This window comes from Stylophora pistillata, chromosome 8 (genome assembly GCF_964205215.1).
Source record: "Stylophora pistillata chromosome 8, jaStyPist1.2, whole genome shotgun sequence".
Lineage (NCBI taxonomy): Eukaryota > Metazoa > Cnidaria > Anthozoa > Scleractinia > Pocilloporidae > Stylophora > Stylophora pistillata.
This window is the reverse complement of record NC_142526.1, coordinates 28,737,672-28,751,009: the sequence shown is the minus strand read 5'-3', so window position 1 is coordinate 28,751,009 and position 13,338 is coordinate 28,737,672. Positions and strand designations below refer to the sequence as shown.

The 13,338-nt window shown below is 38.1% G+C and overlaps 2 protein-coding genes and 1 long non-coding RNA gene across 6 annotated transcripts in view; 2 read left to right on the top strand and 1 right to left on the bottom strand.

Moving 5' to 3' along the window:
• The first annotated feature begins 33 nt into the window (after positions 1 to 33).
• On the top strand, positions 34 to 12,839 carry LOC111323132 (uncharacterized). 4 transcript variants are annotated; one of them, XM_022926433.2, is made up of 18 exons: positions 34 to 325; positions 1,307 to 1,405; positions 1,721 to 2,281; positions 2,389 to 2,508; positions 3,305 to 3,497; positions 3,577 to 3,725; positions 3,979 to 4,042; positions 5,341 to 5,480; positions 6,210 to 6,292; positions 7,230 to 7,310; positions 7,469 to 8,273; positions 9,241 to 9,278; positions 9,720 to 9,956; positions 10,240 to 10,288; positions 10,402 to 10,469; positions 11,825 to 11,925; positions 12,192 to 12,297; positions 12,417 to 12,839. In XM_022926433.2, exons 2-18 carry the CDS (start codon positions 1,309 to 1,311, stop codon positions 12,501 to 12,503), a joined length of 2,979 nt encoding a protein of 992 aa, XP_022782168.2. In that variant the 5' UTR covers positions 34 to 325; positions 1,307 to 1,308; the 3' UTR covers positions 12,504 to 12,839. The 4 variants fall into 4 exon arrangements, with proteins under 4 accessions (XP_022782168.2, XP_088585562.1, XP_022782176.2 ...); XM_088729436.1 differs by having other exon boundaries at positions 6,207 to 6,292; XM_022926441.2 differs by lacking the exon at positions 7,230 to 7,310.
• The window catches only part of LOC148725749 (uncharacterized), a 1,845-nt gene continuing 1,334 nt past the window's right edge, over positions 12,828 to 13,338 (bottom strand). Inside the window, exon 2 of the long non-coding RNA XR_015990338.1 lies at positions 12,828 to 13,338. This exon is cut by the window's right edge and continues 782 nt beyond it. This is a non-coding gene — a long non-coding RNA (uncharacterized LOC148725749).
• Positions 13,107 to 13,338, top strand: part of LOC111323937 (uncharacterized) — a 2,195-nt gene continuing 1,963 nt past the window's right edge. Inside the window, exon 1 of the mRNA XM_022927400.2 lies at positions 13,107 to 13,284. Coding sequence (XP_022783135.2) covers positions 13,107 to 13,284 — 178 coding nt within the window. The remainder of the gene's footprint in view (positions 13,285 to 13,338) is intronic.

Here is a 13,338-nt window from a genome sequence, read left to right as displayed (position 1 = left end):
CTCATCCGGGAGTGTCTGGGAGTGCATATTTTGGCACGTGACTATGTTCCAATATGGCCGCAGATTTCCACTACTAAGTTAAGGAAATTGCTGATTCTGTTCAATATATGGTTGATTAAAGCTCCTAATCTAATCAGACAAGAGGCTTACCGTAGAAAAATGTTAAGTTTCTCACAATGATTTATTTTTTGGCCCTTTCGAAGAATTTCCGTCTTTTACTGAAAGCGAAGGAGGATTGCTGAGGAGGATTGCTGAGGAGGATATCGAAGTTGATCGCAAACTGGATGAAAACTTAATTCCTTTGCACATAATTGACTTGTTAAAGGTAAGAATTTACTTACTGTGATATCTAGAGCTTTTTGGATTGTTTACCACGATTATGTAGCTTAAATTACACATAACTTTGACCACTGAAAGGTGAAGTCGCGTGTTTGATATCCAAAATCATGACTTATATGTTCCACTTTGGTAGGTATCAGATAACTTTTTTAAAGCAGTTTCTAAGTCTTAAACGTTGCGCTTTTATTCAAGCAAAACTATTTTTGGTAAGTTTTGTTTTCAGTAATTAAACAGTCCTTGACTCAGCTTATTTCATTCCATTGTTACTTCAATAGCTTTTGTCGAGGGTGTACATGCAGTCCATTTTACTCGGCAGAGCGTGTCTATTTTGCTAAATTTAGTAGTTTCTGTTTGAAAATTTATGAGGAGTCTCGTATAATTTTAGAGAGAATTTCCTATTTGCTGAAAGAAAACGACCACATGTTTTTTTTCCTTTCTTAAATTGAAAGTATTTCACTTAAAATTGCTGAAAGCCTGGCTAATTCGCTTGCTATGTTGGTCTTTATATTGTTTTATGTTTCAATCTGAAAACTTCCACAACATGTCTAATTCAACTAAGCAAGGTTTGAATTTGTTGGAAGTTACTGCAAAATCACTCATCTTTACACTTGAAATAATATTTAGCATTTTAGGTAAAGTTATCAGCTTAAAGCTGAAATGAAAACATCCTTGAACTTATATTTGTTACACTGGCAATATATACCAAGAATATTGTTATCACAAATGCAATACATATTCGTTTTTCCTTTTTTAAAACAATTGTACGGTCGGAAGCCCTGAAAGTCTGTCCAACTTATCTATGACTTGGTAGCCCTGTGTAAAATGATACACCAACATTCTTTTCAATTGAGCTCTACTTCCTCCAGTTGAAGCAGTTTCTGGGCCAGGTAGACTCCTTTTTAAACAAAGGTACAATATTACCCTATGTAAATACCTTCTGTCACAGTCTTTATTCTATGATTTCCAGATATGAACCGCACTTTGCTTGTTGAAGAAGGAGATGATGAAGTTGCCAATAGACAAGATAAGAAAAAGAGAGAAAAAGAAAAGTTTGTAGAATCTGCAGGTACTTTACAAGTGTGTATTATGTGAAGAAAAAGCCTCTGTTTCATGTTAGAGTTGTAGTTTATACTTGACAGATGTATGTTATCTCAAAACTCTCGAAGCTCATGTTATCTTGATCATGGGCCATGGTTCTCTGTGTGGACTTGTCTCCTGAAATTTGTTACATTACTAGCATTGTATAGTTGTTGCCTTATTATTTAAAGCATTTTTATTTTTTACCTGGTTACATTAAAAAACATGACATTGGATACCATTCTGATTGATACACACTTCAGTCAGAAAATAGTTAGAAGATTTTTTTCAATTTGCAAAACAGACAAAAAGAAAAAAATGACCTTTAAGAAAGCTGATGGAAGGAAAGATGTACATCATAACAGTTCAATAACAGGCTCATCTAAGGTACAGCCAGCTGAAATGGTTGATATGGCTGCAGTAAATCCTGATCCCGACAGTATAACATCACCCGTGGGATCCCCAGCAGTCATTATTCCAGGAACAGGTGTTTATCCAGGAAATGTTGTAATTCCACCACCACCCAGACCTATGGCAGTCCAGCAAGTTCCCTCACAACATCTACAGCAGAGAGGAAACTGGCCACAGCAGCCACGACAGCAAATTCCTGCCGTCTACATGGTGCCTGCACAGCAAGCTCACTTTATTGCAACACCCTTCCAGTCCCCAGGGCCCCCAACCCAGCAAATACCAGGACAATTTGTTGCACAGTCATACCAGCAAGGTCATTATGCTGTGCCACAGTATCACCAAACTATCCCTGTTGGGCCACCTGTTCAAGGTGTAGTATACAGTGGTCAAGTAGTTGCAGGATCTCACCAAGGCAATGTACTCACGAGAACTCAGTCCCTGCCTCCTTCTACAGGTTCGATTACATGTACTATGAGTATCTTTCCATGCTTGCATTGATTCAAATCGTAATATTTTGAGTACAATTTATTATTATTAAATAATCTTCATTGTTCTGGTCAGGTGAACAGATTCAGAATTCAGGGCAGCCTGGTTGGGCAGTGAAATCCCCAGCCAGTCCTCCACCCCCAAATAATGCAGAATCATCCTGGGTAAACCATCCAGCTGAACCAAGGGGAGAAAGTAAGCATTGGATGTCATACTACAGAAGTGCTTTGTAGATGATAGGAATGAAAACAACTTCTTTAGAATTTGATACGATAAGTCTTGTGTGTGTCTACCTTTGAACAGACGATTGAACAGGATCTTAGATTGAATATGTTTTCATTATCCATATCTTCTCTTTCTTGAAAATTTTACACTTTTCATTCCTTTGCTCTTAGCATGGATCAGTGCATGTTCCTCATTTTCATTTTCCACAGTCCCTTGTTTGTCAGTCCCATGTTTATCTGTTTCATGCTCTTCAGTCCCATGTTCCTCACTGTCATGTTGCTCAGTCCCATGTTCCTCAGTCCCACATTCCTCAGTCCTATGTTTCTCAGTGCCGTGTTCTTCAGTGCCATGTTCTTCAGTGCCATGTTCTTCAGTCCTATGTTCTTCAGTCCTATGTTCTTCAGTCCCATGTTCTTCCGTCCCATGTTCTTCGGTCGCATGTTCTTCAGTCCCATGTTTAGTCCCATGTTCAGTCCCATGTTTGGTCCCATGTTCAGTCCCGTGTTCCTCGGTCCCATATTTGTCAGTCCCATGTTCCTCAGTCCCATGTTCTTCAGTCCCTCTTCCACAGTCCCATGTTTCTTATATCCTGTGATCATAAAAATTAATGATCAGTCACTTTTGACTGCCAGATGAAGACTAGGGATGGTTTTTTTGTTATCAGTTGTCGTGATATTCTTTAATTAAACAAGATATATAACATTATTTATGTATTCACAGATAACAAATAATTTGACAGGTTCTCAATCTTGCCACTCATTTTCAGGGATGTGGAGACGAGGTGAAAATCATGCAAACATTCCTAACAGTACACAATGGGCAGCATTTCCTCCAAATGCTTCACTGGAACAAATACCAGTAGTGAATGAACTGGATGAAGAACACAGCTCCAGTGATGAAGATGTTGATCGCAGCAGTTCTCCTGAGCTTGCGGGTGAAGAGGGTGAAGTTCTCCTTAGGTATGTTTTGAACTACACAGTACAATGTTCATTGTACCATGTGTACATGATTTTAAAACTTATTTTCTCATTCATTCAGAGCTCCATCACTGGCAAGCTTTGCAGAAAGTGTCAGCAGCATTGAAGAGGAATCAGAAGATAATGTTTGGCATATTTTGCCTGATCAAAGAGAATACTACACAAAACAGTTTTTAAGACTGCAACCAGCTGTGGATGGTGTTGTGAAAGGTAACCAACAGTTTTAGTAACATTCATGTTCACTTTTGTCAATAACTGTTGGAAATAACATTATATGCACTCAATGACTTTGCCTATAGGGGGGGGAGGGGAGGGGAAAGCTGATTTGGATTGGTATTTTGATATATGCCTTTTGCTTAGTAGTGAGTGGCTGTCATGAGAATGGTCTTGTTAATGTATTGTGTTAACAGTAGTGCTACCTTTGTGAGCACAATTTGTTAACCATGCAAACTTTGCAATGTAGGTCCAAGAGCAAGGGATTTTTTCATGAAATCTGGCTTACCAGTTGAGGTGCTATCCAAAATATGGTATGCAACAATGAATTTTTTGTAGTTGATCCGTATTATCTAGGATGGCATTGTAAAAAAGAGTTTCTGTGCTCCTTGAGTATTGAGTATTTGAGTATTTAAGGATTTGTACAAAGTACTGGAGCAGAAACAATAGGACATAGGTCCCCTACAAGGTTTAACAGGGTTTGTACAGGTCATGGAAAACCTGGAAAGTCATGGAATTTCAAAATTTCATTTTCCAGGCCTGGAAAGTCATGAAATTTAGGTGTGGGTCATGGAAAGTCATGGAAAATCAATATGCTCTCTGTGAGTGAAAGGCATTAAGACCCAAAGTTGAAAAGTTAACTGATGAGTCCAAAAATCAGATTTAATTTCATTCAAAATAAACAGAAGCGCGCATTGTGGGAATGTTTGCAAACAGGTCATGGAATCTTTCAAAAGGTCATGGAAAAAGTAATGGAAAGTCATGGAATTTTAACAGGTCAAAAGTGTACGAACCCTGTTTAAGCTCCAACAAACCCATCCATCCCACCCCAGGGGAGGACATCCATCACACAGTAATCTTGTGCATGGGAAATTAACGTCTCCTACCCCTAACCCTGCAGGAGACAGGACCTCCATTTATTCATTCTTATCTGTGAGGAGTAGAATATCTAACCATTTCTTGATGTTATAGAAAGGTAGTATATTCTTCTCAATTATTTTAGGACCTTGAGTGTTGGTCCGGCAGCGGCTCGAACCCTCAACCTCCCACACAACAGTCCAGTGCTCTATCCATTGAGCTAACCGGGAGGCAGTTGAAAGTCCTTGAAAGTCCTTGAATTTAATTTTTTGTTTTCAAGGCCTTGAAAACCCCTGAATTTAGACTCGGGTCCTTGAAAATTTCTGAAAAGTCCTTGAATATAAGTGCAGAGGAATCAAAGGCGAAGTTTTCTTTTGTTGCCAGTGTTAATTAAGAGTGTAAGTTTCTGGCACAAATCACGAAAACAAGTTTTCTTTTCAAGTCCCACATCCGATTATGATGTTTGATACGTGATTTTTTATATATTTTGTACTTGATTGGTACATTGAAAATAACCTTGGTTACTTAGCACGTGATCACTCTGATGTGCATACTTGTTGGAATTTTTGACCGATGCTGCATATAATGTTTATTTCTATAAGCTCCTATTTAATGTAAAAGGTCCTTGAACTTGAGAGCTAAGGTCCTTGAATATGACCTAAAAAGTCCTTGAAAGTTCTTGAATTGGGTTCCTGAAAAAGTGCAAGTAAAAGCAGTTATTTGAATTTATGATTTTCTTGTGTACTCTTTTAAGGCACTTGTCAGACCTCAACAAGGACAATGCTTTGAATCTAGATGAGTTTTGCATTGCAATGCATCTTGTTGTAGCTATGCGACATGGCCTGGAACTGCCACTGACCTTACCTACTGTCTTGTTACCAGAAAAGGATGAAGGTACACTTAGCATACTCTGTGTTAATGCAAAACTTAATAATTTTGAGTTGATACATGGGTTAATCTCTGGTCTCCAACCCACTGTAAAATAAAAACTGGCTTTAATGAGCTGATAATTTCCAGAATTAGGAAAGTACATGGTAATGTTTAGTGTTTGAATCATGAAAATCATGTCTGGGATTTTGGATTTTCTTTGTACTCCTTGAGATAAAGCATCTGCTTTAAAATCTTGCTCAAAGTGTTACTTTGAAATTAAAAATGATTCAAAAATGCACTATAAATAAGTTGAACTTTTAAGATGCAAATCTCAGACAATATTTTTTAGTTCAGTATGTGCAGATCACATTCTGGTAAAATAGAAAAGGTGTTGAAATAAGTAAAATGTCTCAGCATGAAAGAATGACCTCCCAATCTGTTTAATGTTCAAATTTATAAAATTGATTTAAATATCTGAAATCATTGCTTCTCAAACTTTAAGAAAATGCATTTTTTATAGGGATACTACAAATAATTTGCCTGCTATTTCAGTTTGAATGAAAATGCTAAGTCCTTAAGGGGTTGAGACAAGAAAAATCCACGGTGATTTTTGATAGACTGGTAGATTCTCCTTCTCATAGTAAGTGACTTGCATTCCTTAATGAAATGCACACGGAAAAAAAATTCATTAAAAATTGCCTGTGTTTTATTCTGCACATCTCTTAATTTTTTTTTATTACCATCTGTGAGAAGACATGTGTCCAGTTGATGTGCCACCTCAAACAGATGAAAGTGAAGAACCAGAAGGTGTTAAAGGAAATGTTTCATCACCAGAGGTACATCATTGTTAGTATAATTAGAAATGATCACATCTCGGGTAGATTACCAAAAGTGATAAACGTTTGTCAGTTACACCATGTAAGTTGGCATTGTTATAATTAAAAATAATGTAGACTAAGGGAAAAACATATTTGTGCCTCTTGAGCACTGATTTCATGCTGTGTTAGGATCATATATCTCTTGTTGATTCCATTGATATATGTAATAAACTATTGTTCTCAAGTTTTGATCTTCCTCAAAACCCTGTGGGAAAACTTTCGTGATAAAAATTTATCAAGAGATGAATTGGGAATTTAGTTATAGTTTTGCTCAGTGTACAAATCTGAAAAGAAATTTGTAGGTTAACATAGATTTCACTGTGGTTGAATTCCAGATGTCTCTTAATTGAGGCAGAATTGGAACTTCAGTTGTTACTAGATTATGTACTAGGCAAATTCATCTGTTTACCTGTTGAATGATACAACTATATAATAATAAGTTTTGAGATGTTTAATTTTGTTGACATCAGTTTTGATGCAGAAGATGTGTCTTTACCATTGTCTATGTCATGTTGTTTGCACAGAAAAATTTTTGATTGGGTGTCATAAAATCAGAAACAAAGTCAACACTGTAGCCAGTCTTGAAACAAAATTGTCTTCCCAGTGAGCCATTGAGAACTCATAAAGACTGGCATAACACGCTGTCGGAAAACCAAGGCCTGATTTGCTTTAGTTTTTTCAGCTAATTACATGAGAGGATGGCAAAATTTTTGCAGAACTGAGTGGCTGGACATGGTGAATTAAATTCAATGCCTTTCCAGTTGATTTAACACTCAATTGAAAATTTCTGTAAGGAAATATCCCTGTTTGAAATAACAGTTGCACTGCATAGTGATTAATGATGATGTTGTTAGTAAGCACTGTACCCACTATTTTGCACTATCTGTCTGCACAGCACTGGTTACGTTTCAGTGGTTCTTCTGAAAGCACTGCACAGCGCACTAATTTTAACAACTTTCCTATGAGAAAGAAAGCGGTAAGTAAACTTTTACATTGTGAAAACTGAAAAATGTTCTTAAATGCAGTTTATTTCCTTAGATTTAAATTGATCTCATAGCCTCTAAGTTTGCCTTTTACTAGAAAGTGCACAATGGACTGTGGTTTTATGTTGGTTTTTTTGTTAATTTTTTGTAGTTGTCAGTTGTTCAAGCCACACCATCACAAGGTGACCTCCAGGGAAATGAGGACAATGTTGCAAAGCCCAGGTCACTGTCAGATCCAGCTTCTGTAGAAGATGCCATAACAGATGGCCAATCCAGCAGGAATACCAACCTTGGTAATCCTGTGAACCCTCTTCATATTAACATGCCAAGTACGCCTTCTCAGCAAGGTGAAGTGCCACACAGTGGACCTATGAGCCCCACCCAAGTTACGGCAGAGATAGAGATAGCGCGACCAAGAGCAGCAGTGAAACCCAGTCTTCTCGATGCTCTTCCAGGGCAGCTGCTCCCGCCTCCATCTGGAAAACAAGCTCGTGATGGCTGGACACCCACTAATAAATTTATTTACCAGGCATCACCGCGTCAAAAAGACTCAGGCTCCCCTGAACCTTCCGAATCACCTCCCTCCTCACCTGAGGAGGATACTCCTACCTCACCACTTTCCCCCGAGGGAATGAGAACACCTTCACCTCCATCTCTGGCACAGGAGGAGCAGGAAGATGAACAACCCAAGGAAGAAGCCGGAAAGGAAGAAGTAGTGTATCGAGTGAATAGGAGAAGTGGTGAGAGGCCGAGGTCAACAGGAGATGTAAAACTTAATACTAAAAGTGATTCTAGTTTGGTGACAACACCAGTCGAAGAAGAGGGTCCGAGTTCTGTGTCTTCAGAAGGAAAGAAAGACCCCCCTCCTCCACCCCCTAGGAACAAGAAAGGTCATTCAAGATCGTCTTCGTTGGATCTTAATAAGCTTTTTGCTACAAAAGCTAAAGAGAATAGAGGTATAGATATTTATGTCCTGTTTTAGAATGTATCATTAGAAATTTGTTGTTCCGTTCTTTAACATCTCATATTGTGGGAGAACCCGGAAAATTTAGATCTCCATAGCATTCTTTATGCGCCCTATCCCACTCTTAGTTGAAGTAATAAATGCTTGTCGAAACGTTTCGGTCAGCTTCAAACGCCATAGTCGCTCAGTAGATACAGTATAGTACTTCAAGTTATGTGAAAGCAGTCTGTTACTTCTGTCTGATTCAGCGACGTTAGATATGTGTTATTTGCTGCTGCTAGAAGTATGCTGTATCAATAACGTTTGATAAATGAATGAAATGAATGAAAGCCTTTATTTAAAGAGGGTAGCACTTAATAGCCAGAGGCTAATAATATATAATCAGATAAATATGTAAGCTAAAATATGTAAACATTTAAAATATGCATTTAAAATAAGACAAGATTCAATTAAGAAGATATTATTAAATAGTAAAATGATGCAAACATTGTTGTTCCTTAAAATATTGGCAAACATGTTCTTTTTAAAACATGCTATAGAATCTAGTTTCCTAATTTCAATAGGTATACTATTCCACAGTCTTGTAGCCGAAAGAGCGTCCTCCCTCTGATTCTCTTTTGTATTTAGGACAAACAGCATTAATGCTTGAATATCTAGTGTTGCGGGAGTGCCGCTTATCATTCAAAATTAAGTGCTCATTTAGATAATTCGGCAAACGCCCATTAATTCGCTTATACATTATTATGCATTTATCTATCTTATGTTGCTCAAAAATAACGTTTGATATTGTTTTAATTGAAAGGCCCCCTGTCTACAAGCTTTAGTGCTATCGTCTTTCCTATTTACAGCGACCAGACTTACGGAATGTTCTTTCTTTAATCTGCATATTTGGACATCTCCTGGTAATCAGCATTTCTCGAGTTATAAGATCACTGTTGTTTATTTTGTTTATTTTACAGGGACACCACCATCAACGTCGTCAAGTTTTTCTAGTCAGGTACGTGAATGCGGTGTTTGATAAAACTGGCAAAATTACAGCAAGCTTGGTCAATAAATTAGTATAGGCATCGACATGATTTCGAGTGCAAGTTGGTGTTAACAGGCACGAGTAAAGTTTTCAAAGGCAGCAAAATTGCACGAGCCTGTAGGGCGAGTGCAATTTGTAGTCTTTGAATAATTTCTAGGTGCTCACTTCACCAAATTGTATGAGAAATCGTGTTTTTTTCTTGAGAATAATTTTCACGAGAAAAGCATCACAGAAAGTCGAGAAAGACGAAATTTTGACAGTGCGCGCGCGCCATTTATAATTTGCACTCGTGTTACAACTTTGCACTCATGTTACATGGAAAATACACTCGTTTTCAGCCAATCAGACGCGTGCAATTTTTTTTAGTTTAATTATTCCTAGACAGGTTTCAACTATAGTTCTGTATTTTAGACGGGCGACAGTGCAGCGCCAGTAAGGAGCGAACCCAACACACCCAGACACAGAAAAGAGAATGGTACCGAACAAGAGAAAGTTGTAGACGAAAAGGACAATGTAGAAAAACAGGAAGATTTTGCAGACTTCAGCAGATTTGAAAGTTTTGTTGAAGCACAGGAAGGTGAAGGCACGCATGGTTCATCTGTTCGTCCCGGGATTCATCGGAGATCGTTTTCACTGGACCACTCGCATGTAAGGGTTTTAAGATATTCGTTTATCTCTGTTTCGTCGTTCGTATGTGTCAAAGGCCGACTCGTATACACGTACTTTTGGGTGGGCTTTGCTTTGTGTATCGTCATTATCACCTCTGTTGCTGAAGAGCAGCTGTGAAAAGGCAGGGTGCCGGACAGTGGAAAGCGGCAACTGAATGTGACGTCTCCTTATCTAATAAATTTTAAAACGCCAGGCCGAAAATGGTCTCTAAATGTTGAAAGAGAAATGTAATCGTTCGTTTTGTTTACTTTCCTTGTATCAGGAGGTAGGTTGGTCTGGTTCAACGCCTGCCCAGAAGACTACCAATGAAGGTGAGGCATGAAGAACCTTCGGCTCAAAATGTTTTGCGATGTGTATTTTGTTAATTAGTTTTATGAAGAACACTTGTACGTCCTTGCTGACTTTTAGTTCTTCTGTTCTTCAGGAGTCACGGCAGCAGTGAGCAGACCTCCTCACACCCAGGAGGCCTTACCACGACCGGTTCCGAAGTTGGTACGTGTCATATAATATACCTATATTACAATAAAGTGTTAATAAGTAGTTTCTTAGAAATCGACTTTGAAATAAAAGCTAGCGCTAAGATGTCACGACGTTTCGACCTCTCAGAGGTCATTTTCAAGTGAGTAAGTTTTCCAAATCAGCATAAATAATTATGTTGAAACAAGTTGAAGACGATAAAATGTGATGAACGCTAAAATATGTGAAAAAGTGTAAACAATATACAGTGGAAGAGAAAAAAAAGAATAAAGGAATAAAAATATAAAATAAACCGTGCGTTTCAACTCTCGTCTACGTGGAAGTTTTTTCATGAGGAATGTGAACGCCTTAAAGAGATCTTCTCCCGACTGCGCTATTCTGACGACCTTGTGCAGTCAACCATTCGCAGATTGGTTGAATCAAAAGTGTCTGAGGATTCACATACCCGAATGGCTGATAAAAGAGAAGCCCCAGTCAGAATCGTGTTGCCCTACAAGGACCAGAAATCTGCAAATTTAGTACGAAAACAGTTGGCTGACCTCAGTCGGAAGATCAACGTAGATATTAGCCCAGTTTATACAAGTAAAAAGATCAAAAATGAAATTAGGGTCAGGGAAGACAAACCGTCTCTTGTGAGTCAACAATGCGTGGTGTATTCATTTCAGTGTGGCCTGTGCGATGCAGGCTATGTCGGCTACACGTGCAGGCTATGTCGGCTACACGTGCCGACACTTACACCAACGAATTGAAGAACACAAAGGATCGGCAATCAGACACCACCTCAGAGAGCAGCACGACATGGAGCCAGAAGACATCAAAAAGAGTTTTCGAATCTTAAGGAAGTGTCAGAACAAATTTGACTGTCTTGTTTTTGAAATGTTTTTTTTATCAAAGAACTGAAACCAACGCTTAACAAACAGTGCGATTCAATTCGCGCCAAACTATATGTTTAGAACAATTCGTGCTACGATTATTTTATTCTTTTATTCCGTTATTCTTTTATTCTCTTCCATTGTATATTGTTTACATTTTTTCACATATTTTAGCGTTCGCCACATTTTATCGTCTTCAACTTGCTTCAACATATTTATGCTGATTTGGAAAACTTACTCACTTGAAAATGACCTCAGAGAGGTCGAAACGTCGTGACTTCTTAGCGCTAGCTTTTACAATAAAGTGACCTGAACTTAGGTAAGATCTCAGTTGGCATGAGAAGGCATTTTTCTAATAACAAGTCCGGGAGTCTCAGACTGCGCATCCACCTGAAAATTTGTAGCCCCACTTTTCACTTCATTCGTTCACTTCCATTCTAATTCACTAATAACTGTTCTGTTTTTTTTTTTTTTCTTATCTTTATTTACCACCCACAGAAACCTCCAAGTCCTCCAACACTGAAACAAGGAAGGCGAATAGACAAGGATGGCGAAAAAGAAAGAAAACTTAACACGGAACCGCCAAAAGTTGTAGTAAGGTAAAGCTTTGTCAGAAATGGCACTGGTAAATTGATCACATCAGCTCGTTAGTATGGCATGAAATGTGGTCACGCACTCGTCCATTTCCCGCGAAGGAGATTGCATGACGCTCTTTTAGAGCCAGTTTACGGTGGCCTATTAAATCAAAAAAAGGAATGATACGTAGCAGTTTTTGGCAGATTTCCTTTTTCGCGTGAAGCATTAGTTACCAAGTGAACATATAATGCCACTGTTAGCATTGACGCTCTTTTTCTCTTCTTTGTAGACCACTGACCAAGGAGGATAAATTAAATACGAGAATAAATGATTTGAAAGAAAGAAATGCTGCGCTCTCTAAAGTTAACAGTGAACTTCAAGAGGAACTTAAAACGGTAGGATTTAGATGAGTTGTTCCCGACGGATACTGTGTAATAAAACTGAACATTTGTCTCATTAATCTCAAGAAATATCTCTCGCTAATCACAAGTTTTTCCTTTTGTTTTCTTCATAGATGATGGAAAATCGAGCAACACTGGAACTTAAACTTGGAAAGCTCAATTCAAATTCAACGCAAAAGAATGAAACCGTCAGCAATTGAAAAGATGAATGATACAATAAAAAGATTCTATCTTCCTGGAATGTGAAATAAACGAAAATTTTTTTCCAATTAACAGCAATGCTGATATGTATTTTTCGTGACATTTTCATGTCTAGAAAGACTAAGACCAACTTCCAACCCCCGCCTAATTACATTTTAGTGCATAATTTTTTTATCTTGCTTTTAGATATGAACTGTTAATTAAGAATTTTCTCCATAAGCCACATTCTAAAGAATTATATTATATAGATAAGAAAATCTAAAAAAAATATATCATTACGATACGTAACGGTAGAATTTCCAAGAGATGATTAAAAATCAGAATCATTTCGAAAACTGTTTTATTTCATTTCATCTTTGCTCGATTTGTTTGATGGCAAAACACACTACGGACCCCACTACGTTATCCACTGGCCTGGATAGGGATTTATTCAGTGGATAGCGTCATCCAACCTTTGAACAACCGGGGGGCCAGAGCCTTAAAAACGTTCATCATGCGTGCTATGCGACCTGCCAGTGAACAGGTATCTCTATTTGACACTCCTCGACGTGAAAAACGACGAAGCAAACCTACATTGTCAGGCACTCAATACCTTTAACAGGATGGTAAATCTTCACATCTTGTTAGTTTTAGGAATTATTCTATATGTTCACTGGATGAGAAGTGTGAATACTTTTACGGTACCAAAACCGACCAAAACCCAAGCAAAATGGCTGGATTATGAAGTGGGAGCGATTGTTCATTTCAACATGCAAACGTTTAACCGCTATATGAAGCCAGGTAAGAAATTTGCTCCTCGAGCAATGACGTGATTATGTATCATGGCCAGTTACT

What these genes read in the sequence shown, in the direction of transcription:
- LOC111323132 (XM_088729436.1), top strand. Translation starts at nt 1,309, where the DNA reads ATGAACCGCACTTTGCTTGTTGAAGAAGGAGATGATGAAGTTGCCAAT. An exon ending in GAGGGTGAAGTTCTCCTTAG is followed by an intron (nt 3,498 to 3,576) that starts GTATGTTTTGAA and finishes TCATTCATTCAG; the next exon opens with AGCTCCATCACTGGCAAGCT. An exon ending in TTCAAGAGGAACTTAAAACG is followed by an intron (nt 12,298 to 12,416) that starts GTAGGATTTAGA and finishes TTTTCTTCATAG; the next exon opens with ATGATGGAAAATCGAGCAAC.